Raw genomic sequence first — 25,669 nt, forward strand, 5'->3', positions numbered from 1 at the left:
CAAAATAACAAAAATAAAATTACAGATTAACTTTTAGATCTGCCTTTAGATCCTGATCCTGATATGTAGATGGATCTCTGCTCTCCTTCAACATGAAGGCCATCTCATTCTTCCATGGAAGGGAAATTTAATTATCTTGTAGCAAACTCAGAAAACCATGTTAGCTTGTGGCTACTATGCCCTTATGGCAAATACTATTAGAGTACAGAGACACATGAATCAGAGATACATGAGAGCTTTCTGGTCAGTCTTTGCTATTCACATTTTGCTAGGTTTGCAGAAGTACACATTAATTGTAATTGCTCCTCAACTGAGTATAGTTTATATTAAATTGGGGGTGCATGAAAGCTAAAAAATGGCACACAAGTTTCAAGCAGACTTCCAAGTCATGGCTTTAACAAGTTTATCCTACAGTTTAGGACACAATTAGACCATGATGTTAAGCAGACTGACACTGCGATCCTAATTCGAAGTCTCGTCAGTACAGCGGTCCCTGTGCAAACGAAATGTATTGCAAACATGCCAACGGCACACTGCAAAACCTGGAAAGTAAGCAGCACAGTAAGCTTGCGCCACCCCTCCAATGCTGCATCCAGCCTGATGGTCGCAGGTGGAGGTAAGATTTATGTTGTGTGGCAGAGGGGTGGCGGGAGGGTGGTTGGGAGGTGGGGAGGGGTGTTTCAAATGGGGAGCGCAGAATAGGTTGGATCAGGTTCAAGAGGAGGTGGCATCATCAGAGGCCTCCTCCACCGTATCCTAACCCCCGTCCTGGGCCTCCCAGTGTTACACCATGCTACTCGGACTTCTGCCAGCTAAACAGCTGGCAGAGATCCGAGTAGCCCCACAGGGAAAGCTGGGATGTTACTCAGAGTAAGGGGGAAAGTATCCCCTTACCCTGAGACCTCCACCCTGCTACTGATATAGCAAAGTCCATGTGAGCCCACCACACTAGTGCTTGATAGGATTGGACTGTGATCTAATTTTTGCAATCTCCAAACTGATACATTATGCGCGAAAGACATTTAATAGGAGTCAAGCAATTAAATACTTTTTATCTTTTTAACACATGAGGAAAAGATCAGTTTACTACAGTAGTGTTTAACTACTTTCCTTAAACCTTACTTTGATATCAGATGTGTCACGCTGACAATTGCGCCATGCCCTTGAAATTGAGGAAAAAGTTCTATCTGCATGATCAAACTTGCCTCCTTGCAAGTTGAGGAAAAATGTTGTAAAGGGTTCCTAAATAGAAAGAAAAAAAATTGAAACACTTCCTGAAAAAGAAGGGGAACACATTTCTTTTACAACATATAATATCTTTGACCATTTCCAAATAGTTTTGAAGATTTATTGGCAAATTTTATTGTTGCGATGGATAAAAAAGAAAAATGTAACAAAATGCAAAAAAGAAGTATGAGACCTATTCATATTTTATAACTTTGTACAAAACTGAGGCTTCTGAAATCACTTCTGACAATCCGTTTCAAGCATTATATCCACATTTGCAATACGTTCTAAATAGTAGTTACTGTATTTGGTGTAACATGGTAACAGGTATAACATGATAGTTAAGGTGTGGGTGTGTTGTGAACTGGGAGGTTCTAGGTTGATGTCACAATTGAATTAAGTGAGTTGAAATTAGAAAACCACTGTCTTTCAGACATAGCACCCCTCTCCCATCCAAAATATGGTAATAATCACACTGGCTGCATTAAGGTTTAAGATAACTTTGCAATTAACAGACAGACATCACCCCAACATATCTTATTCCAATGTTTCAAAAGTCGCTTGCCATGGCATTCATAGGGTGGGATCTGCCAGCTGAAAAAGCCTTTTGGGGCATACAAAACTAGTTATGCAAAAAAACAAAAAAAAACACTAGTTATGCAGTTTTCTGGATCCTAGACGTTATTCAGAGTTAAAACATTCCTAATAACGTAACATTAATACATTACACGAAGACAAAACTTTTTCTCTGTTGTGTCTTCTTACACAGTTCACCATTAAGCAAAGAAAAATGTGTGTACAATTGAAAAACCTCCTTCTAGTCGAAGGACATTTAAGTGCATATTAGTGGATAATTGCTTGAAATTAGCTAAGTACCATAAATTACTTCCAGGATTTATGTCTGCTTGTACCAATCTAACAAGGTTTAATTAATGATGTGCTGCTAATGCTTTCCCAAAGAAATTAGTTTCTACCAGATAAATCATCATTCCAGATTATTTTACAGAAACATAGCCTGTTTCATAAATATATCAAGTCTGTCCAATTGCAATGTTATCCGTAAGTACACCTCCATTATTTGAAAAAGGAGGTAGGATAATTCTATTTAATATTGTGTCTCATTAACTTATTTTAACTTGTCAATTATGAAAATTAAATCCAGACATAAACAGTCAGATTACACTCGATTTAAGAAAAGACACAGGCAAAACATAACAAAACATGCTAAACAAAACAACATACAAAGGGGCCTACTTGTAAAAGCATATTTTATCCGAGAACTAAACCATTATGTTCTGAAGTTTATTTTTATTTCTAGTATTCAAAAACAAAAAACTGATTTTAATCAATTTTCAAAATCTTAGTTGCTTTTAAGGCCTTTCAAATTTAAAGCCATACTTAAAGTTCATTGCTGTTTCTGTTGTAATTCAGAAAAACACACTTTTGTACACAATACTTACAATTCTTAACAACCAATGGAGTGTAAAACTTGCTGTTGAATAGTGAGTGCCATAATGGAACTTAGGAACCTGATCATCTTCCCATGAGTCATAGCGCTCTGCGAAGAATGCACCTCTTTTTGGATTAAGAGCACCAATAGGCTAGGGAAATAAAAAATAACAAGCTCAACACATCTTAATATTGGTAGCAGTTGTAACATCTAAACTACTAAATTACTAGCATTAAAAATGCATCATAAACGATGGGCAGCCCAATCCTGAGCTGCCTAGGGCGCCCCAGCTTGGCAGCACTACAAGGGCTGTCGCCGAATCTAGCGCCTTCCGTGCTACCGCAGGAGGCACTTCAGGAATAGGAGACGTTCGTCCCCTTTCCCCGGGTAAGGGAGGCAGCCCCGCAATGGGGCTACTCACTTTAGCGGTGCCCTTTGGGTGCCGCTAAAGTAAAGGTGCTCATGTAAGGCACGCAGCCTTCACAAGCGCCAAGGATCCTGTGGAGCAGAGCTCCATCCAAACCCTCTCCAGCACGTCCCCCTCACCGCATGACACCAGCTTCCCTGCCCCTTCCCTGCATCACGCTGGTCTACCCCCTCCCCGGAATGCCCTCATCCCCACCCCCATTTGCTGTTCTACAGCCCAGCAGTCGCAGGCACTGCCGAGACACGGAACGCGGTACCCGCCAGGCACTGGCTCAGTGCCGGCCAGAGCTGAGCCACCTCCGGCGGAAGCCCGACGGTAAGCCCCGCAAACATGCCTAACGGCACATTTGCGACTGTGGTTTGCACCATAGAGGCACGGCACAGACCACAGGATTGGGCTCTCAATTATCTTCAAAAAATCTGATGGTTCGGCATTCAGACATATGAAAACATGTGAACCAAACAAAGGAGAAGAAGGCTGCATTAATCTGGATAGCTATTTTTCTTTTTAATTAAAAAAAAAAACTCTAATTTTCACTGGAAGTTGTTTAAAAATAATTTTCTCACACAAATTTTGCACAAGGCCCATGCATCACTTTGCTAGGAGCAATTGACCCTGAACAGCGCCTTGGTTCATCTGCACTCCAAAGAGCCCCAAACTCTTACCATGCTTTTCATGCACTGTTGTCAAACCCAGAAGTGCAGGACTTATAGGGACAGTATGAACTCTTGGGCACTTCTGGAAGTGCCACACTTTCAAGTTAGAGGAGAGCGAACAAGGAGCACAGTAAGGAGGGAGATTATCTGTTTCTCACTCAAGCAAGTAAGAAGTGGATCAATGAGGATTGCATTGAGGATTGCAATGAGGCAGGAGGGAGGTTGTAAAAGTGAAAAGTGAAAGGCACCCCATATTCACTGCTGCTTGCCATTCACCATGAATGCAAGCAGCTTCAAGTCACCTCATGGTCAGGCTACCCTGGCATTGTTGACAATAAAACAGCAGTTTTTAGGCAGAAAAGAGAAGATACCATTTATATTGCTGTTTATCAATGAATAATTATGAACTGTGCTTCATTTTGCATTTGTTATCCCCTTCTCCTCCCATATATTCATTTATTAAAAAATGAATACCTCCACTCTTCTCCTAAGATTAGGTTTAAACATACAAAAATGTAATACGGTACTAGCAAGAGATAGTCAATATAACACCAAGTGGTACTCTAGCAGGCCAACAAAGATCTGGTGGAATAGATAGGACTTCTTCATCACCCATCAAAAGGTTGGTAACTGGGCGTCTGCCATGACACACCTGTCAGGGTAAAGAAAGTTAAATGGGAGACAAACAACCACAGAGAACACCTTTCTGCAGATCATAGCCAGCCACACCTCAGGAGGAAGCAAAACCTACACTGTCTGACATCCATCGTGGTAGTGCAATAATTTTAACGATAATCCTCTTTTAAAAGGGGCTGCTACACAAAGAGGTTTCATCGGAGACAGCAAACGTATTCCAGGCAAATATGAAGTTCTGATGTTAACAATCACATTTATCTTTTAAATAAATTGTTTGTGACAATTTTCAGCCATGCAAAAGTGAGATATTAAGATCATTGGTAAAATAAATTATATTCCACAACAATACAAACAGTGATGTATATGTACAGCACTGAAGCTCTTCAAAGATATGCTTTTAACTGCTTCAGTTTTTATTGTTCTCTGAAAACACAACTACAGATCAATAGTTATAGAATTACAGCTGCTGAATATAAAGTAAAACCAATTAGAATTGATTTAATTCTCTTTTGAAAAAAGAAAAGAAATAGAAGATATCATGTGAAGATCCATACGGCAAGAATGCACCGTATTGATTTTAATTCTTTTTTGTACTTGATTTCTGAAACCTGGCAGCAAGGCAAGTATCAAGGCATGGTGCATTTATTTGCAAGCAAATTAAAAAAAAAAAGTCACCAAATTGGGGGGGGGGGGCAGGTTTGGAAATAAAGAACTATGGAGCTGTGCACTGACAATGATACACTATCAGCTTACTCAGAGAAGTTACAGTGGGAATACACACATTGAATTATACATTACACGAATGCACTGATTTATTGTGGTAATAACATCCACCTCATTAAAAGATTCTGCTTTGCTGCAGTCGGAAGGCTACATTTTGTTTACTGCTATAAATTAACAGCAGTACACAGAAGACTGTGGAACCCCTGTAACAATAGATCTGTAATGACAGTGCTGTATATCACTGCTTCCTCAGCAGCATCATAATAAAATGGAGACAATGTATTGGGCTAATACATTCTACCATGCTGACCCTTATTTTCCTGACAATCTGCGTAAGGCCATGCAAACGGTTAACTAATTATCAGCAATTCAGGGGGAAAAAACAGTCTAAAATCCTCTCTTGATTCGAATTATCTAATAAATGTTTGTTTTGCTTTTACTATCACATTTTGAAATGAACTGTTCTACTTAATTGGTTTTGAAGTGGCATTATTTTCATATCGGTGCCAAAACTAGGAAATTCCCGACGTTTACTATCAGCAGTAAACGCGTTATGGAAACTGAGCACCAAGTGCTCACTGGCCACCGAGAAGACTGGCATTCACAGAATAATAAGCAACTTGGAGCAATCCTTTGATCTACAGCAATACAATAGATCTTACTTATTGCAGCAATGGATGTAGAAGGAAGAGGAATAATATTATATGGTTGGATACTACTGTTAGAGCTCAGGATTTTTAACTCAAATCCAGGTGAGCTACACTACTGGTACAATTTGCAGATGTTAGCAGGACAAACCCTAACAAGTCATCTCAATGATTTATTCAAAGCCTTCAGACTATAAATGATACTGGCTTCCTGGTGCCAATCTCAACAGAATCAAGATCTCAACAGAAGCAAGAGGATAGTAATGAAGTTGTTTTCCTAAAAACAAATAAAGAAACAACCAAATCCTCAGGGAATGAATTGGCAAATAGGTTTTTTAAGAAAGTATGAATAACCCCTTCCCCCACCAGTTCACACACATCTGGGTCCTCAGACCATGCCATTGCTCCAGTGCAATCAAAGATGAAAATAATCAAGATTGATGCTGATTATAAGCTTTAACCATGATCTAGAAGAAAAACATCAAGGAAGGGAGCAGTTGGGACATTGTGAGATTGGGCATACACTATCTCCTTTCAATTGGATAAGAAATCAGAAGTGTTTTTTCACATTACCTGAAGAAACAACCAAGGATATTTTCAGGAGGCATTTTAAAAATGAGTATCTAGTAAAGTCAGTATAATTCTAGGGAATGGAAGTGGAAAAGGTGCAAAAGGTGCATAAGAGAGAGACTAAGGCTACAATCCTAACCACACTTTCCTGAGAGTAAGCCCCATTGAACAAAATAAGGCTTACTTCTGAGTAGACCTGGTTAGGATTGTGCCCTAAGATGATTACTGGGCTGGGGCACCTTCCTTATCAGGAAAGGCTAGGGCGTTTGGGCCTCTTCAGCCTAGAAAAGAGGCACCTGAGGGGGGACATGATTGAGACTTACAAAATTATGTATGGGAAGGATAGAGTGGATAGAGAGATGCTCTTTACACTCTCACATAACACCAGAACCAGGGGACATCCACTAAAATTGAGTGTTGGGAGAGTTAGGACAGACAAAAGAAAATATTTCTTTACTCAGCGTGTGGTTGGCCTGTGGAACTCCTTGCCACAGGATGTGGTGATGGCATCTGGCCTAGATGCCTTTAAAAGGGGATTGGACCAATTTCTGGAGGAAAAATCCATTACGGGTTACAAGCCATGAGTATGTGCAACCTCCTGATTTTAGAAATGGGCTATGTATCAGAATGCCAGATGCAAGGGAGGGCACCAGGATGCAGGTCTCTTGTTTATCTGGTGTGCTCCCTGGGGCATTTGGTGTGCCGCTGTGAGATATAGGAAGCTGGACTAGATGGGCCTATGGTCTGATCCAGAGGGGCTGTTCTTATGTTAATGCTGCTTCAAGATGTCTGTTTAGTTCAGCCATTTTCAACCTTTTTCAGCTCACTGTCAAGGCACTAAAATTGTCAAGGCACACTCCCAGTTTTTTACTTACATTAAATTACTACAATACAATTAATTTTTAATTAATATAATTAATACAATTAAATCATTACATGATAAAGGGCACAATCCTAGCCAGGTCTACTCAGAAGTAAGTCCTATTTTGTTCATTGGGGCTTACTCTCAGGAAAGTGTGGTTAGGATTGTGGTTAGGCCAAAGACTGGGGGGGGACATTGGGGGGGAATGTGCCTGTAGGACTTACTTCTGAGTAGACATGCCTAGGATTGGGTTTTTGCTTGCACTCTTTTTTCTCAAATACACAAGCAGGCAATTGGCACCTCTCTCTCCTTCTCTCATCCACCCCACCCCCTCCCACAGGCACATTCCCCCCATCTCATAATTGCAGTTAGTACCTCTCCTACTGTCCCTCCCCTCACTTGTCTGCACCTTCCAAAGGTCCAGAATCATTTGCCTCACATTCTCCCCCCTCCATTGCCTGCTCCTGTATTTCAGAAAAAAAGTGTGACCAAAAACCCAATCCTAGGCATGTCTACTCAGAAGTAAGTTCCATTATAGTCAGTGGCTTACACCCAGGAAAGCGGGGTTGGAGAGGAACCTGAGAGCCCAGCCCTGCTCAGGCAATAGTCAGTGGGGCTTACTCCCAGGTAAATGAGGGTCAGGTTGCAGCCTTCCTCTTGTTCAGCAGCAGGAGATGCAAAGCAGCCACAGCTGCTCCTTTTTCACTGCTGCTGCATGAAGGTCAAAGCAGCCGCTTCTCCAGCCCAAGGCAGCGCTGCCTGCCTCCTCTGGCCCCACAGCACAACTGAGGCTGCCTTGCGGCACACTAGCGGTTGAAAAATGCTGGTTTAGATACTTTCCAGCTCTTTGACTACATGTTATTTCAAAGTGGTTGCAACTGAGAACAAGAACCACAAAGAGATATTGGGATTTCATCACAGAATCAAACACAAAATTATACAGATTATAAAATTATACATATAGTATGAAGCTGTCCCAAGTTTAAATCACTCATCCATCTGTAGCTCTATACTATCTACACTGACTGGCAGCAGTTATCTAAGATTTGAGGCAGTGGTTCTTTCCAGTCCTACCAGGAGATAACAGGTATTAAATTTAGAACTTACTGTATGCAAAACGAGTGCACTGTCACTGAGTTGCAGCCCCTCTCCAAAACAGTTTCTTTTTGCTTCTGTAAACAAGAAAACCTGTGGGAAGCTAAGCAAGCAGGCAGTCCTAGTGCTATCGTAAGGCCAGCTAGGCAGTCACATTGGGCACAGACTTCAGAGGGGCATAGTACTGACCTTTGAGGGGCACCATTTTATACAAATTAGATTTTTAACCCATGTAAAAAAATGCAACTGACAATTTATATATATTTTTTATTTTAAGGTAAATACCACAACAAAGTGAAAATGCACATACTTTTTAATCTTACAGTCACATTTTGGAAGGGTGAGGGTGCAAGAAGTTAGCCTTGACTACGGCACAAAATTGCCTGGCACTGGTCCTGCAGATAGGACCCAACTCTTCTCAGTGGGTACCATCTATGAAATGGGCAATCTGGGACACAGTTAAGGGGAGGTGGCATTGCAGGAATTGGGTTACACAGCCTCAACTAATAGGAACCTTATACGCAATACAATATAGGTCCAACCTTGTTATACACGGATTTTTTATACACTGATATGACTCAACACAAATGGCCACTGCAAATGAGAAGGAATGTGCTGATCCCTGGAGAAGGGGAAAAACAAATCCCTTTAAAATCACAGTTTTAAAAAACTGCTTTTCTTACTGCTGTAGAGAGACAGTTGTGCATATGATCATGCCATTCTTCAGCTGAGCCAGGCAAAAGCAGGGGTTCTAATTGCTGACTGCCTCTCTACAACAGTAAGAAAAGCTGTTTAAAACCACAATTGTAAAGGGATGCACTTTTAATTTTGTTAAACTGCTTTTATTTAACACATTTTGTAATATCAGCAGGGAATCCCAGAATCAAACCCCTGCAGATGTCGAGGCACAACCTTATTCAATTAGGAGCAGTGGGTCTTTAAATGTATTTTTCCACTGTTTCTTAATCCACAGATTTTTTTTATCCATAGGAGTTCCAGAACGGAATCCCAGCAGATAATGAGGGAACAACCTATATGTTTGTATCTGCATATGCAGCAGCTATTACTGACATCAGTTCTACTCAAAAACACTTGTGCTTAAATCTTCAATTACTGTAACAAATAAATGCACTTAACAACAGGTAATTCTTCTGAAAAGAGAGAAAGGTTCCTCTCAATTTTAATATACACTATGGCTTACAGGAATGCACTGAATTTTGCTGTATGTATGCTTACAGGAATGCATATGAATTTTGAATGTATGCTGAATTTTGCATACAATTCATGGAAGAAATTGAAAAAAGTCATTTTTTTGTCTCAACTCTGTTAAAATGTCAATTGCTCAAATATTCACACAGACTCAATATATTATTTCAAACAATAAATTATATAGTTTACAGTCACAAAAATAACAACTGCTTTTGAATAATGCCTATGAAGATACGAGCCTTCACAAGTAAACACCCATGACAAAAACATAATCACAAGAACTCTTAGAGAGAAGCACAAAATTTATCTAAAAATGCAAAGGAGATTTTTTACAGCAATGTTTTTTACATTATTGTGGTGGCAAAGGAACACAGATAAAAAAGTCGTTGGTTGGATCATTTAAGAATCATATGCCTTCCTCATGGTTCAGGCAACTATTTTGCAGCTGCTGCTTTATCTAACTGACAAGTATAACCAATGGATTGTGATAAGCATTTTTATCAAACCCATGGGTATTTTGTTGTGTACACTGAAGACATGGTGTAATGCTATTACTGTTATCACTTCATACCCCTGATTTGATTTAATAGTGTAGAAATATACTGAAGCTATAACATTTCATATCTGCATTTTTAAAAAGCAGTTTATTTCTGAAGTAGGCTTGCCAGAAATATGCACTAGCCACAGTAGGCAAGTCATATTTGACTTGAACTAGAATATTAGTTACTTGGCCTACACACATATTTATTACATTGAAATCACTCAGAACATATGTAGTAGCTAAAGCAGTCGTTTTTGAATTTAAAAATCATTATGTAATAACTACACACACTGTAGTAGACGCCTTAGGCCAAAATTCTAACCAACTTTCCAGCACTGGCATAGCTGTGCCAATAGGACATGTGCTGCATCCTGCAGTTGGGTTACAGTCATGGTAGTGGCATAGCTAATGATCGTGTAGCCCGGTGCCAAGTTCAAAATGTTGCCCCGGAAGTGATATCACAACCAAAAGTGACATCATGCCCAGGCTTTTAAAAAAGTGAAAATTGGAAGGAACCCACCTCCTCCCTCCTGCAGCTCACCACCCACTTGCTCTGCTGCCTCCCCCCAGTCAGACATATATCTGCTACCTGGGGTCAAAGAAGATTTTGTAGCCCCCCCCCCCGCATGACAAAATCAAATTTAATTAAGTAAATAAAAAAAAAGTTGTTGTTCCATGCTGTATCATAATAACATCTCATTGACACTCAGAACAATCAGTCTCATAGGTAGGTTTGGAGTTAAGCAAATCACTTTCTGTTCCACAAGGCAGTTGTGTTTTCATTTTCTTGTTAATTGGCCATAACTTTTGATAGAATGCAGATATTCTAGTGCAGTTTGTTGCATTGCATTCTGCATTAAATTATCTTTCCAATGATATGTAACATGATGGTTTTATTCATACATACCAAGATTTCATAATTTTGGTCACTAGTTTCAAGCTCAGCTTGTTGTCCCCCTAAAGCTTGATGCCTGGTGCAACTGCTACCCCCTGCACCCCCTTAACTACGTCACTGCAGTCATGGAGGCCTCCTCAATGTAAGGGACTGTTTGTTCCCTTACCGAAGAGCTACATTGCTCTTATGTTGGTGCTGGAAAGTGGGTTAGGATTGTGCCCTTAGTTTTTCTGCTCGGCCCTACTCTGCACACTCACTTTGGACAAGCTGTTTGGGAACACTTCACACAAGCACACACAGCCATGATGTCACCACCTGTTTTTCACCAAGTGTCTTGGTCAAGGAGGGCCAGCCAGCCAAATCATGGAGTGAATGTTCCCCATTTAGAAAATAAGTCACTACTGAACTCTGTGCATCACCATCACTGCCATTGCCACTACTGCTTCTGTGGTAACTTTTTCTCATTTTCCAACTGGAGGCGCAATCCTTAGGTATGAAGAAGTACTTCAAGTTCTCAGTGTTAGATAGGCATAAGGTAGCCACATATTACATTTGTTTAGTAAAAGCATTTTTATTCAAAATTTCAGCCCCATTTTCAGCGAGAGAACCTGACTCTCAAAGGAGATAAATGTTGTAATTGTTTGACTTTTCTGTGTAAACTTGGAAGACTAAAAGGAATTTCTGGAGGCCTTAATATATTCAAAACTAAGTATGTTCTCAGTGACAAAAATGGAAATCCATGTTTTGCAAACAAAAATTATTCTGTAACCAATAAATATACACACTTTAAAATGTTAATTGTCAAATGATTTATCAGGTCAGATACTTAAGAAATTGTAGGGGAAGGAGCAGGGACCATGAGTGGATTACATTATGAGAATGGCTTGTATTAACTGAGACAAGACACAGATAGAAATATAGCCCATTACTAGTTTTCAAAGGAAGCATAGGTGATGCAGGGTAACTACTCAAAATGTATCTACTCAAACAACCGTAGCTATATAGATGTAAGTTTACACACTTCTCTGCCATGACTTAGTTCTAAATGGACAGTCACAGAACTGCATCACAGCATTTAGAAATTAATTATGTAAATAAAAAGAAAAAAAAAACTCCATTCTGTGTCTCTCCAGGCTGATATTTTCCTGCTTGAGTTAGCTCAATGGCACTACAGTAACATTGCTAAAATAAAAATAAAGACAGAACAGAAACTGTTAAGAGGGAACAGAATTCTACCACCATGTTGCAAAACCTACAATTAGTCAGCACTAATATGATACTCCAAGGACACAGGTGTACTCAAAGAGTTCAAAGGGGCAAAGTTCTTGACACAAATAAGTAATCCACTTTTAATGCATGATCTTAGTTTCCAGACTAGTTCTTACAAGGTCTAAGCAAAGGTTGGTTATCCAACTTACAACACAATCCTATGCATGTTTGTTTATTTATTTATTCCCATTTTTATACCGCCCTTCCTCCAAAGAGCTCAGGGCGGTGTACACAGCTGCTCACCTCATTTTGTCCTCACAACAACCCTGTGAGGTAGGCGAGGCTGAGAGAAAGTGACTGGCCCAAGGTCACCCAGGAAGCTTTGTGGCTTAGGGGGGAATTGAACGTGGATCTGTTTACTCAGGAGAAAGTCCCATGGTCCTCAGTAGAGCCTACTGTTGGAGTTGGTGCAACTCCGTCTGCTGTCCAGAGGGGGCAGGATGCTGTCCAGAAGGGCTCAAGCTATGACCCAGTGACTCTGACCTTTCTACCTGTTCTCTCTGTGATCCTTGTGGGGTGTGGCCCTAACCCTTTATCCTTCCCTTCTCCTCTGAGCACTTCCTCTTGTCCTCTGACCACGAACCTGTTAAGACGGCACACACCAGGGCTCTGATACCCAGGCCGTCTTGAGCACAAGGCATGCAGGGCGAAGCAGCTCTAGGGCTTTGTTATCTCTAAGTAATAGCTGAACCTCTGATCCTAATCAGATGCTGTAAATATACACTCAACGGAACTGTAAGTAAATAACTTCTTTTTTGCAACTTTAACAAACCATTGCCTCTTTGTCTTTTTTTTATTGATTAGCAGTCAGCCGGGTGAGGGAGATTCCCTTGGGTGATACCCAAAGGGGGGGTCTGCTACTTAAGCTACTCTGCTTCCCCCCAAAGAGGAAACTATTTTTAATTTCCTCCAACAGCTACTCCCAGTTAAATATGTATACATTTGGGTTTAACAATTAAGTAATAAATCTTTGTTAGACATTGAGACTTAAAACCTACTGGAACTTTTGGATTTAATGATCTACTATGCAGGCAATCAATAAAAAATAATTCAATTTGGAGCTGAAATATTTACCCAAGCTACTCTAATGGTGAATAATGTAGTAGAATCTAATTGTATAGTATAAGATGAGCAAGCACAGAATGAGCCAGAACAGATAAAAAGAACTGCATGCTTTTCATCCTACTGAGCTCAGGATCATATACAATACAAAGGAGATTTCATACTGCGCAAACATGTAAAAATGAAATCATTATCCAAAGTACAAGTGTGCCCCCATATACGTGGGGGATCTGGTCTGGAACCCCCTGCAGTTAAGTGAAACCGTGGATACAAGGGAACGCCCCCCACCCTCCGAACAATAAGAAAAATCAAAATCAATTAAAACAATCATAAATTAAATAAACAAACCCAAAGAACCAATCAACAAAGACAACAGCAGCTAAACAAAATCAAGAACAAAAATAGAATTGTGCGTCGCTTAGCGACAGGGATGTGGACCAGCACCTCCATCGCCAAGTGAGGATTGACAATTGGATGACAGAAGACAGAACAAGACAATGGAAAACACAGAAATAAAGCATGTACTTTTTATACATAAAAATGTCACACAATGGGCCCAATCCTATCCAAATTTCCAGGGCCAATGCAGCCAAAATGCAGCCCTGAGGTAAGGGAACAAACCATCACTTACATTGAGGAGGCCTCCACAACTGCCCCACTCCATCTCAGGAGGCAGCGTATGCCGTGATGGCATGGCTGCATCAGCACTAGAAAGTTGGATAGGATAGCGACCTTATTTAGTTAAGGAATAACAGCCCAATCCTATGCAGGTATATTCAGAAGTATGTCCCATTAGAGTCAATGGGGCTTACTCCTGGGAAAGTGTGGATAGGATTGGGCTGTCAAACATCTAGATCAGAGCAGAATAGTTCACTGGTAGATACTCTACTTGTCCAGAGACAGTTGTCAGAAAGATTGAAGTGTCTCTTCAAACTGGGAAAGGCCATGCTGCATAGCCTGCCTCCGAGTGGGCTGCTCAGAGGCCAGGGTTTCCCACCTGTTGAGGTTCACTCCTAAGGCCTTCAGATCCCTCTTGCAGATGTCCTTGTATCGCAGCTGTGGTCTACCTGTAGGGCGCTTTCCTTGCACGAGTTCTCCATAGAGGAGATCCTTTGAGATCCGGCCATCATCCATTCTCACAACATGACCAAGCCAACGCAGGCGTCTCTGTTTCAGCAGTGCATACATGATAGGGATTCCAGCTCGTTCCAGGACTGTGTTGTTTGGAACTTTGTCCTGCCAGGTGATGCCAAGGATGCGTCGGAGGCAGCGCATGTGGAATGCGTTCAGTTTCCTCTCCTGTTGTGAGCAAAGAGTCCATGACTCGCTGCAGTACAGAAGTGTACTCAGGACGCAAGCTCTGTAGACCTGGATCTTGATATGTTCCGTCAGCTTCTTGTTGGACCAGACTCTCTTTGTGAGTCTGGAAAACGTGGTAGCTGCTTTACCGATGCGCTTGTTTAGCTCGGTATCGAGAGAAAGAGTGTCGGAGATAGTTGAGCCAAGGTACACAAAGTCATGGACAACCTCCAGTTCATGCGAAGAGATTGTAATGCAGGGAGGTGAGTCCACATCCTGAACCATGACCTGTGTTTTCTTAAGGCTGATTGTCAGTCCAAAATCTTGGCAGGCCTTGCTAAAACAATCCATGAGCTGCTGGAGATCTTTGGCAGAGTGGGTAGTGACAGCTGCATCGTCGGCAAAGAGGAAGTCACGCAGACATTTCAGCTGAACTTTGGACTTTGCTCTCAGTCTGGAGAGGTTGAAGAGCTTTCCATCTGATCTGGTCCGGAGACAGATGCCTTCTGTTGCAGTTCCAAAGGCAAGCTTCAGCAGGACAGCGAAGAAAATCCCAAACAAGGTTGGTGTAAGAACACAGCCCTGCTTCACTCCGCTTTGGATGTCAAAGGGGTCTGATGTGGAGCCATCAAAGACAACAGTGCCTTTCATGTCCTTGTGGAAAGATCTGATGATGCTGAGGAGCCTGGGTGGACATCCAATCTTGGGGAGAATCTTGAAGAGGCCGTCCCTGCTGACCAGGTCGAAAGCCTTCGTGAGATCTATGAAGGCTATAAAGAGTGGCTGTCGTTGTTCCCTGCATTTCTCCTGCAGTTGTCTAAGGGAGAATACCATATCAGTGGTGGACCTGTTGGCTCGGAATCTGCACTGCGATTCTGGATAGACGCTCTCTGCAAGTATCTGGAGCCTCTTTAGTGCAACTCGGGCAAACAGTTTTCCTACTACGCTAAGGAGAGAGATGCCGCGGTAGTTGTTGCAGTCACCCCTGTCGCCTTTGTTCTTGTACAGCTTGATGATGTTTGCATCCCTCATGTCTTGAGGTACTCCACCTTCTCTCCAGCAAAGACAGAGGATTTCATGCAGCTCAGTGACGATGATCTCTTTGCAGCACTTTAGAACTTCAGCAGGGATGCTGTCTTTTCCAGGTGCCTTGCCAAAGGCAAGGGAGTCCAGGGCCACGTGAAGTTCTTCTAGGGTTGGTTCACTGCCAAGCTCCTCCAACACAGGCAGGCACTCAATGTTTTTCAGCGCTTCTTCGGTGACTACATTTTCTCTGGAATATAGCTCAGAGTAGTGCTGCACCCAGCATTCCATCTGCTGCGCCCAATCCTGGATGACCTCTCCTGCTGCAGACTTCAGAGGGGCAATTTTCTTCTGTGTTGGACCTAGGGCCTGCTTGATACCATCATACATCCCCTTGATGTTGCCCGTGTCAGCTGCTATCTGTATCTGGGAACAGAGCTGGAGCTAGTAGTCATTAGCACATCTTCTGGCAGCCTGCTGGATTTTGCTGCGAGCAGCTCGGAGGAACTGCAGGTTGCGCTCACTGGGACAGGCCTTGTATGCTGCTTGAGCTCTCCTCCATTAGCCCCATCCCTGCTCCCTCTCTCTCTGCAATCCTCCATTAGCCCCACCCCTGCTTCCCCTCTCTCTGCAATCCTCCATTAGCCCCACCCCTGCTTCCCCTCTCTCTGCAATCGTCCATTAGCTCCATCCCTGCTCCCTCTCTCTCTGCAATCCTCCATTAGCCCCACCCCTGCTTCCCCTCTCTCTGCAATCGTCCATTAGCTCCATCCCTGCTCCCTCTCTCTCTGCAATCCTCCATTAGCCCCATCCCTGCTCCCTCTCTCTCTGCAATCCTCCATTAGCCCCACCCCTGCTTCCCCTCTCTCTGCAATCCTCCATTAGCCCCACCCCTGGTTCCCCTCTCTCTGCAATCCTCCATTAGCTCCACCCCTGCTTCCTCTCTCTCTGCAATCCTCCATTAGCCCCACCCCTGCTTCCCCTCTCTCTGCAATCGTCCATTAGCTCCATCCCTGCTCCCTCTCTCTGCAATCCTCCATTAGCCCCACCCCTGCTTCCCCTCTCTCTGCAATCGTCCATTAGCTCCATCCCTGCTCCCTCTCTCTGCAATCCTCCATTAGCCCCACCCCTGCTTCCCCTCTCTCTGCAATCGTCCATTAGTTCCATCCCTGCTCCCTCTCTCTGCAATCCTCCATTAGCTCCACCCCTGCTTCCCCTCTCTCTGCAATCCTCCATTAGCTCCACCCCTGCTTCCTCTCTCTCTGCAATCCTCCATTAGCCCCACCCCTGCTTCCCCTCTCTCTGCAATCGTCCATTAGCTCCATCCCTGCTCCCTCTCTCTGCAATCCTCCATTAGCCCCACCCCTGCTTCCCCTCTCTCTGCAATCGTCCATTAGCTCCATCCCTGCTCCCTCTCTCTGCAATCCTCCATTAGCTCCATCCCTGCTTCCCCTCTCTCTGCAATCGTCCATTAGCTCCATCCCTGCTCCCTCTCTCTGCAATCCTCCATTAGCCCCACCCCTGCTTCCCCTCTCTCTGCAATCGTCCATTAGTTCCATCCCTGCTTCCCCTCTCTCTGCAATCGTCCATTAGCTCCATCCCTGCTCCCTCTCTCTGCAATCCTCCATTAGCCCCACCCCTGCTTCCCCTCTCTCTGCAATCCTCCATTAGCTCCACCCCTGCTTCCTCTCTCTCTGCAATCCTCCATTAGCCCCACCCCTGCTTCCCCTCTCTCTGCAATCGTCCATTAGCTCCATCCCTGCTCCCTCTCTCTGCAATCCTCCATTAGCCCCACCCCTGCTTCCCCTCTCTCTGCAATCGTCCATTAGTTCCATCCCTGCTTCCCCTCTCTCTGCAATCGTCCATTAGCTCCATCCCTGCTCCCTCTCTCTGCAATCCTCCATTAGCCCCACCCCTGCTTCCCCTCTCTCTGCAATCCTCCATTAGCTCCACCCCTGCTTCCTCTCTCTCTGCAATCCTCCATTAGCCCCACCCCTGCTTCCCCTCTCTCTGCAATCGTCCATTAGCTCCATCCCTGCTCCCTCTCTCTGCAATCCTCCATTAGCCCCACCCCTGCTTCCCCTCTCTCTGCAATCGTCCATTAGCTCCATCCCTGCTCCCTCTCTCTGCAATCCTCCATTAGCCCCACCCCTGCTCCCTCTCTCTGCAATCCTCCATTAGCCCCACCCCTGCTCCCTCTCTCTGCAATCGTCCATTAGCTCCACCCCTGCTTCCTCTCTCTCTGCAATCCTCCATTAGCCCCACCCCTGCTCCCTCTCTCTGCAATCGTCCATTAGCTCCATCCCTGCTCCCTCTCTCTGCAATCCTCCATTAGCCCCACCCCTGCTTCCCCTCTCTCTGCAATCCTCCATTAGCTCCACCCCTGCTTCCTCTCTCTCTGCAATCCTCCATTAGCCCCACCCCTGCTTCCCCTCTCTCTGCAATCGTCCATTAGCTCCATCCCTGCTCCCTCTCTCTGCAATCCTCCATTAGCCCCACCCCTGCTTCCTCTCTCTCTGCAATCATACATTAGCTCCATCCCTGCTCCCTCTCTCTGCAATCCTCCATTAGCCCCACCCCTGCTTCCTCTCTCTCTGCAATCATCCATTAGCTCCATCCCTGCTCCCTCTCTCTGCAATCCTCCATTAGCTCCATCCCTGCTCCCTCTCTCTGCAATCCTCCATTAGCTCCATCCCTGCTCCCTCTCTCTGCAATCCTCCATTAGCTCCATCCCTGCTCCCTCTCTCTGCAATCGTCCATTAGCTCCATCCCTGCTCCCTCTCTCTGCAATCCTCCATTAGCCCCACCCCTGCTTCCCCTCTCTCTGCAATCGTCCATTAGTTCCATCCCTGCTCCCTCTCTCTGCAATCCTCCATTAGCTCCATCCCTGCTTCCCCTCTCTCTGCAATCGTCCATTAGCTCCATCCCTGCTCCCTCTCTCTGCAATCCTCCATTAGCCCCACCCCTGCTTCCCCTCTCTCTGCAATCGTCCATTAGCTCCATCCCTGCTCCCTCTCTCTGCAATCCTCCATTAGCTCCATCCCTGCTCCCTCTCTCTCTGCAATCCTCCATTAGCCCCACCCCTGCTTCCCCTCTCTCTGCAATCGTCCATTAGCTCCATCCCTGCTCCCTCTCTCTCTGCAATCCTCCATTAGCCCCACCCCTGCTTCCCCTCTCTCTGCAATCCTCCATTAGCTCCACCCCTGCTTCCTCTCTCTCTGCAATCCTCCATTAGCCCCACCCCTGCTTCCCCTCTCTCTGCAATCGTCCATTAGCTCCATCCCTGCTCCCTCTCTCTGCAATCCTCCATTAGCCCCACCCCTGCTTCCTCTCTCTCTGCAATCATACATTAGCTCCATCCCTGCTCCCTCTCTCTGCAATCCTCCATTAGCCCCACCCCTGCTTCCTCTCTCTCTGCAATCCTCCATTAGCTCCACCCCTGCTTCCTCTCTCTCTGCAATCCTCCATTAGCCCCACCCCTGCTTCCTCTCTCTCTGCAATCCTCCATTAGCTCCATCCCTGCTCCCTCTCTCTGCAATCCTCCATTAGCCCCACCCCTGCTTCCCCTCTCTCTGCAATCCTCCATTAGCTCCACCCCTGCTTCCTCTCTCTCTGCAATCCTCCATTAGCTCCATCCCTGCTTCCTCTCTCTGCAATCGTCCATTAGCTCCATCCCTGCTCCCTCTCTCTGCAATCCTCCATTAGCCCCACCCCTGCTTCCCCTCTCTCTGCAATCGTCCATTAGCTCCATCCCTGCTCCCTCTCTCTGCAATCCTCCATTAGCCCCACCCCTGCTTCCTCTCTCTGCAATCGTCCATTAGCTCCATCCCTGCTCCCTCTCTCTGCAATCCTCCATTAGCTCCATCCCTGCTTCCTCTCTCTCTGCAATCCTCCATTAGCTCCATCCCTGCTCCCTCTCTCTGCAATCGTCCATTAGCTCCATCCCTGCTCCCTCTCTCTGCAATCCTCCATTAGCCCCACCCCTGCTTCCCCTCTCTCTGCAATCGTCCATTAGCTCCATCCCTGCTCCCTCTCTCTGCAATCCTCCATTAGCCCCACCCCTGCTTCCCCTCTCTCTGCAATCGTCCATTAGCTCCACCCCTGCTTCCCCTCTCTCTGCAATCCTCCATTAGCTCCACCCCTGCTTCCTCTCTCTCTGCAATCCTCCATTAGCTCCATCCCTGCTCCCTCTCTCTGCAATCGTCCATTAGCTCCATCCCTGCTCCCTCTCTCTGCAATCCTCCATTAGCCCCACCCCTGCTTCCCCTCTCTCTGCAATCGTCCATTAGCTCCATCCCTGCTCCCTCTCTCTGCAATCCTCCATTAGCCCCACCCCTGCTTCCCCTCTCTCTGCAATCGTCCATTAGCTCCATCCCTGCTCCCTCTCTCTGCAATCCTCCATTAGCCCCACCCCTGCTTCCTCTCTCTGCAATCGTCCATTAGCTCCATCCCTGCTCCCTCTCTCTGCAATCCTCCATTAGCTCCATCCCTGCTCCCTCTCTCTGCAATCCTCCATTAGCCCCACCCCTGCTTCCCCTCTCTCTGCAATCCTCCATTAGCCCCACCCCTGCTTCCTCTCTCTCTGCAATCGTCCATTAGCTCCATCCCTGCTCCCTCTCTCTGCAATCCTCCATTAGCCCCACTCCTGCTCCCTCTCTCTCTGCAGCCCTCCATTAGCCCCATCCCTGCTTCCACAATCTTCCTTTCTGCCCCTCCACTCCTGCGTCATCCCCCAGGGGCCGGGGATAAGAACAGGCCCTCAGTTTGGCTGTACGTGCCGTAAGAGGTGACTAAACAGCCACCAGGTAGATGGGACTGGTCAGCCTGGGAAGGCAGCTCATCTGAGAGAAGGAAAACTCTGATCCCAAACCTCCACTGCCTTGTGGCTACATCCAGTTATGGAAAAGGCTTCAGGAGTCAACCTCGAGGCAAAATCCGGAGCCGGAGTCCCTGAGGCAGTTCATGGCTGAACACAGTCACGTTCTGGCAACTCCTGCGACGCCGCTGGAACCAACCGTATTGGCTTCTGCCTTTCCATTGGACCATTCCAGTGACGTGGAGAGGGGGGATTTGCTGCATGGGTAACAGCATATTCTCCATACCTTCTTTACCCAGGCTTCGCGCACTGGAGAGGACACTCCAACTTCGGCACAACACGGGAAGCAGCAGTTTACCAGTTATAAGTCTTCACTCGATTGGCATAGAGCGTGACGCCAGGGGCTGCTTCCGACGGTGGGAGAGATCATTGCATCTCATTGGGCAGCTACCGCCCGCCTTAAGCTGGGCAGTCCCCAGCCAGTAAGGTGTTGCCTTGCCACGGTCCGTTAACCTCATGGGGTGCATGGGGTTTAGGGTGAAAACCGACAAGCGGATCGACAACTCTGCACCATGCAACAGAAAACAGAAAACTCCTGCCCTAAAACTGGGCACCTGGAACGTAAGGACAATGACACCTGGCTTCTCTGATGACCTGCAAGAAATAGTCGACGCACGCAAAACAGCTGTCATCGACATGGAGCTGAGCAGACTGCAGATGGACATCGTCGCCCTTCAAGAGACAAGGCTGCCGGATTCCGGATCTGTCAAGGAGAGAAATTTCTCATTTTTCTGGCAGGGAAAATCACCGAACGAAACCAGGGAACATGGTGTTGGCTTTGCGGTCAGAAATACCCTGCTGGAATCCATCATCCCATCTACTATGGGAAGTGAAAGAATTTTGTCCCTGCAGCTCCAGTCATCAGCAGGACCTGTCACACTCATCAGTGCTTATGCACCGACTCTGTCATCTCCAGCAGAAGCCAAAGACAAATTCTACGATGACCTGGCCACCACTATCAAGAAGATCCCTGTAAAAGAGCTATTTTCATCCTCGGCGATTTCAATGCTAGAGTTGGTGCTGATCACAGTTCGTGGCCCACTTGCTTAGGTCAGTTCGGCACTGGGAAGATGAATGAAAATGACCAACGCCTGCTAGAGTTTTGCTGTCATCACGGTCTCTGTGTCAGCAACACGTTCTTCAACACAAAGCCCCAACATAGAGTCTCCTGGAGACACCCAAGATCAAAGCACTGGCACCAGCTCGACCTGATTCTCTCCAGACACTCCAGCCTTCCCAGCATCAAGATCACACGCAGTTATCACGGTGCTGCCTGCAACACTGACCACTCCCTGGTGTGCAGCAGAGTGAAACTGCAAGCAAAGCGACTGTATCACACGAAAAAGGAAGGAAGACCTCGCATTGATACCAGCAAGATCCAGGATCAGAGGAAAGTGGAGGAATTTGCACGAGCACTTGAGGAATCTCTTCCAGGCCCGGCCGATGCAAACGCATCCAACAGATGGGAATATTTCAAGAATACCATTTACAACAACGCCTTGTCCATATTTGGCAAGAAGACCAACAAGACGGCAGACTGGTTTGAAGCCCACTCTGAGGAGTTGACACCAGTCATTGAGGAAAAGAGGAGAGCTCAAGCAGAAAGATTGTAATATTAAGGAAAATCCATTTCTCTCTCTCTCTCTCTCTCACACACACACACACACACACACACACAGAGTTGTTGGCATCCTTCAGTGTCGGAAGACTATGGTATCACGCTCTGAATGGTGGTTCTGAAACAGAGTGTCCTCTCCAGTGTGCGAAGCCTGGGTAAAGTAGATATGGAGGATAGATTGTTTCCCATGCAGCAAATCCCCCCTCTCCACGTCGCTGAAATGGTCCAATGGAAAGGCAGAGGCCAATACAGTTGGTTCCAGCAGGAGTTGCCAGAACGTGACTGTGTTCAGCCATGAACTGCCTCAGGGACTCCGGCTCCGGATTTTGCCTCGAGGTTGACTCCTGAAGCCTTTTCCATAACTGGATGTAGCCACAAGGCAGTGGAGGTTTGGGATCAGAGTTTTCCTTCTCTCAGATGAGCTGCCTTCCCAGGCTAACGAGTCCCATCTACCCGGTGGCTGTTTAGTCGCCTCTTACGACAACCAAACTGAGGGCCTATTCTTATCCCCAGCCCCCAGGGGATAAGTGTGTCCCCAGTGTGTGTGTGTGTGTGTGTGTGTGTGTGTGTGTGTGTGTGTGTGTGTGTGTGTGTGTGCGTGCGCGTGTCTCTCTCTCTCTCTCTCACATACACACACACACAAACACACACACACATTGTATTGGCAACAGTGCCCTTCATGTCCTTGTGGAAAGATCTGATGATGCTGAGGAGCCTGGGTGGACATCCAATCTTGGGGAGAATCTTGAAGAGGCCGTCTCTGCTGACCAGGTCGAAAGCCTTTGTGAGATCTATGAAGGCTATAAAGAGTGGCTGTCGTTGTTCCCTGCATTTCTCCTGCGCACACACACACACACACACACACACACACACACACACACACACACACACACAAACCCCTCTTAAACTTGCACGATGGTTTAAATTGTAAATCAACGAGCTGTGTTTGTGTTCTTTTTAATACACATTTAGGCTGATAACTATCTTACCTGATAAAGGTAACATTTTATCTTAACAAGGATATTTTACATAACTCTCTCTCCCCCCCCCCTCTCTCTCAAGTGGTAAGCATTTTAAAACTAGATAAACCTGACTTTAAATTTTGAAAATGCAGTTGGAAAGTTTAAGCATATGTCAGTGAGTTGGATTCTTAGAGCTTTACTAAGCAGCTGTTTCCACAAGAAGGAAATGGCTGTTTTCGCCTAGTTCCCCTTCTCTAAAATTCCTGAGAATGGGGGACCCTCAGAAATAGATATTTGGGAGGCACAGGAGGAGGGGAGATAAGGGAAAATTGGCCCTTTCTCTTTGCACAAATGGAGCTTCTTCACAAAAGGAAGGTCCTAAGCACCTTAGGACCAAACCCAAAGACTCCAATCCAGACAAATATGTTAAGAGAAAAAGCTGCACAAATATTGGAATGTGCTATACTCCTTTCTTCCACTGTACTGCACCAGAACCTGTTTCTGACATGTATGCAGAGTGCTGGAAGCAGCTTCCAGTAGCATGCAGGGACACTGTTAAGCAAACAATGTAAAAGTTGTACTCATGCATACAAAGGGATTCGTAAGAGTAAACCACTATATGTCAGATGTATAGAATCTGAAAACCATTCCATTTCACCCCCCCCCCCCAAAAGGTTGCAATTCACAGAAGATGAAAAGAGTTCTCCAATTAAGAAATTTCAACACAAGAAAAGCGGAAAAGAAAGTCTAACACTTCTTTTCAGTAAGGAATGTTTAGTTCACAATCTTTCTTTCTTTAGACATTTATCCCTTCTGATTAGCAAAGACTCCAGAATTCTGCAAAAGTATGATAGTAGATTACATGCTAAACACAGCATGTACATATAACACATAAAAATTGGGCATAGTAAAGACTGAAATTAAAAAAAAAATTAAAAGTAAAACATCTTTAACTTTTTCAGTTAAATCCCAAACACTGTTTTTAATTTTTCCCAAAATTGTCCCATTTCTCATTAATATTTGTAGAATTAATTTGTGTGTGTGTCTAATCACAATAATTTAAAGATAGTACATGTGAGGTTAAATCCAGAAAAATAAGTGAAATATGATTATGAATGATGCTATTAGAATATTTTGTTCAATAACCTGTTCCTCAGAGTTTGCAGACTCTGAAGAGAAGATATTATTAATCAGAAACAGCACCTAAAATGCAGTGGATAAAACAAGTGCTGTCTGATCAACTGCAATGAAATTCAAGGAGAGCAGATGAGAAGATGAGATGCAGATTACAGAGATACAAACATTCACTTCCATACACAGACAGTGCTTGGAGAATGGCAGCAAAAATAAATCAATGCTCAGACAGAAATATTACTATTGCACCAGAGGCCAAAATAAATGCAAAATTCCTTCCAAGGTGTTTTTCAAGTGTGCATAACTACAACATAAATAGTAAGCATTTTGGCCCAGGACAGCCTTTATTTTTCAATTGTCAAAAACAAGAATTCTCTTAAATGTCCTGTTAACACTATATGTATTTTATTGCATTTTTAATGCATATATGGATTTATAATTTTGACCTTGTTTCATCCTCAAAAAGAATTTTTCAGAATCCTAATAAGCAAGGGAAACCCAAGGCAAGTTGCTGCCTGAAACCATCCCTGAATTCTACTGCCTATCTCCTTACCATGAGAGCACATGCGTACATGCACTAATACACATATCCTTGCTGTACGGCAAACTAGCCTCCAATCTCCAGCTCTGCTGCTACTTTTTGTGAACGGGCTCATTGAGTAGAATGCTGGGAACAGAACTCCCCCCCCCCCCCCCACATTCTCTCTGCTGGCCATTTTTACAAGAAGTGGAGGTGGAGGACTGGAGCAGGTAAATTCCTTCCACTCAACTCTTGCATGCTTTCCAACTGTACAGGAGGAGGCTGGCACCACTAGATTGCTTGCCCCAGTCCATCACCTAAGGTTCAACCAGCCTCATGACTGGGCCAACACTGCTAAAGAGCTCCACTTATAAGCAACACACACTTACAGTTCCAATCATCATCACTGGGTATGAAAATGCTACAATGCTGAGAGAAAAAACTAACCAACTCACAATTTGGACAGAGAAAGGGACTAAAAAAAAAGCCTATAAAGAGTGAAATAACTTCTCCTAACAAAACTATAATACAGATCACACTGCTGTTAACTAGGTATAAAGTGTTGGCAACTTCAATAGTGGGAAGGCCAAGATCTCTTTTGCTCAGTTGATGCTACCAGCGTGCTTGCAGACTGCTGAAGCTGAAAATGTGATCTTTCCCGGATGGAATAAACTGTGGGAAACAAGTGGGCATTGCATCCCATGAATTTGGGGCCATAACTTATCTCTTTCAATGCTTGTTTGGATTGCCTCTCACAAAAATGGATGTCCAGTTCGGCAACAAGTTCATAGCTCCAATAGTAGCTTTTCTACGAGTAGCTTTCCTACGAGTAGCTTTCCACTCATAGTTAGTGGCCTGGAAACACCTTTTGAAGCCAGAGAACAGATGTTGAGAATCTCCTTCCTGCATAAGGTCACTCAAGTTTCCTATAACTTACATAAAAAAACTGCAGCCCTGCTGGATCAGAT

At 44.8% G+C, this 25,669-nt stretch overlaps 1 protein-coding gene across 1 annotated transcript in view; it reads right to left on the reverse strand.

The window, feature by feature from the left end:
* LRBA (LPS responsive beige-like anchor protein) overlaps positions 1-25,669 on the reverse strand; it is a 542,055-nt gene that overhangs the window by 141,982 nt on the left and 374,404 nt on the right. Inside the window, exons 45-46 of the mRNA XM_066631587.1 lie at positions 2,688-2,828; positions 1,123-1,242 (exon numbers count right to left, since the gene is read on the reverse strand). Coding sequence (XP_066487684.1) covers positions 1,123-1,242; positions 2,688-2,828 — 261 coding nt within the window. The remainder of the gene's footprint in view (positions 1-1,122; positions 1,243-2,687; positions 2,829-25,669) is intronic.

The sequence above is a fragment of the Tiliqua scincoides genome, chromosome 6, assembly GCF_035046505.1.
Source record: "Tiliqua scincoides isolate rTilSci1 chromosome 6, rTilSci1.hap2, whole genome shotgun sequence".
Lineage (NCBI taxonomy): Eukaryota > Metazoa > Chordata > Lepidosauria > Squamata > Scincidae > Tiliqua > Tiliqua scincoides.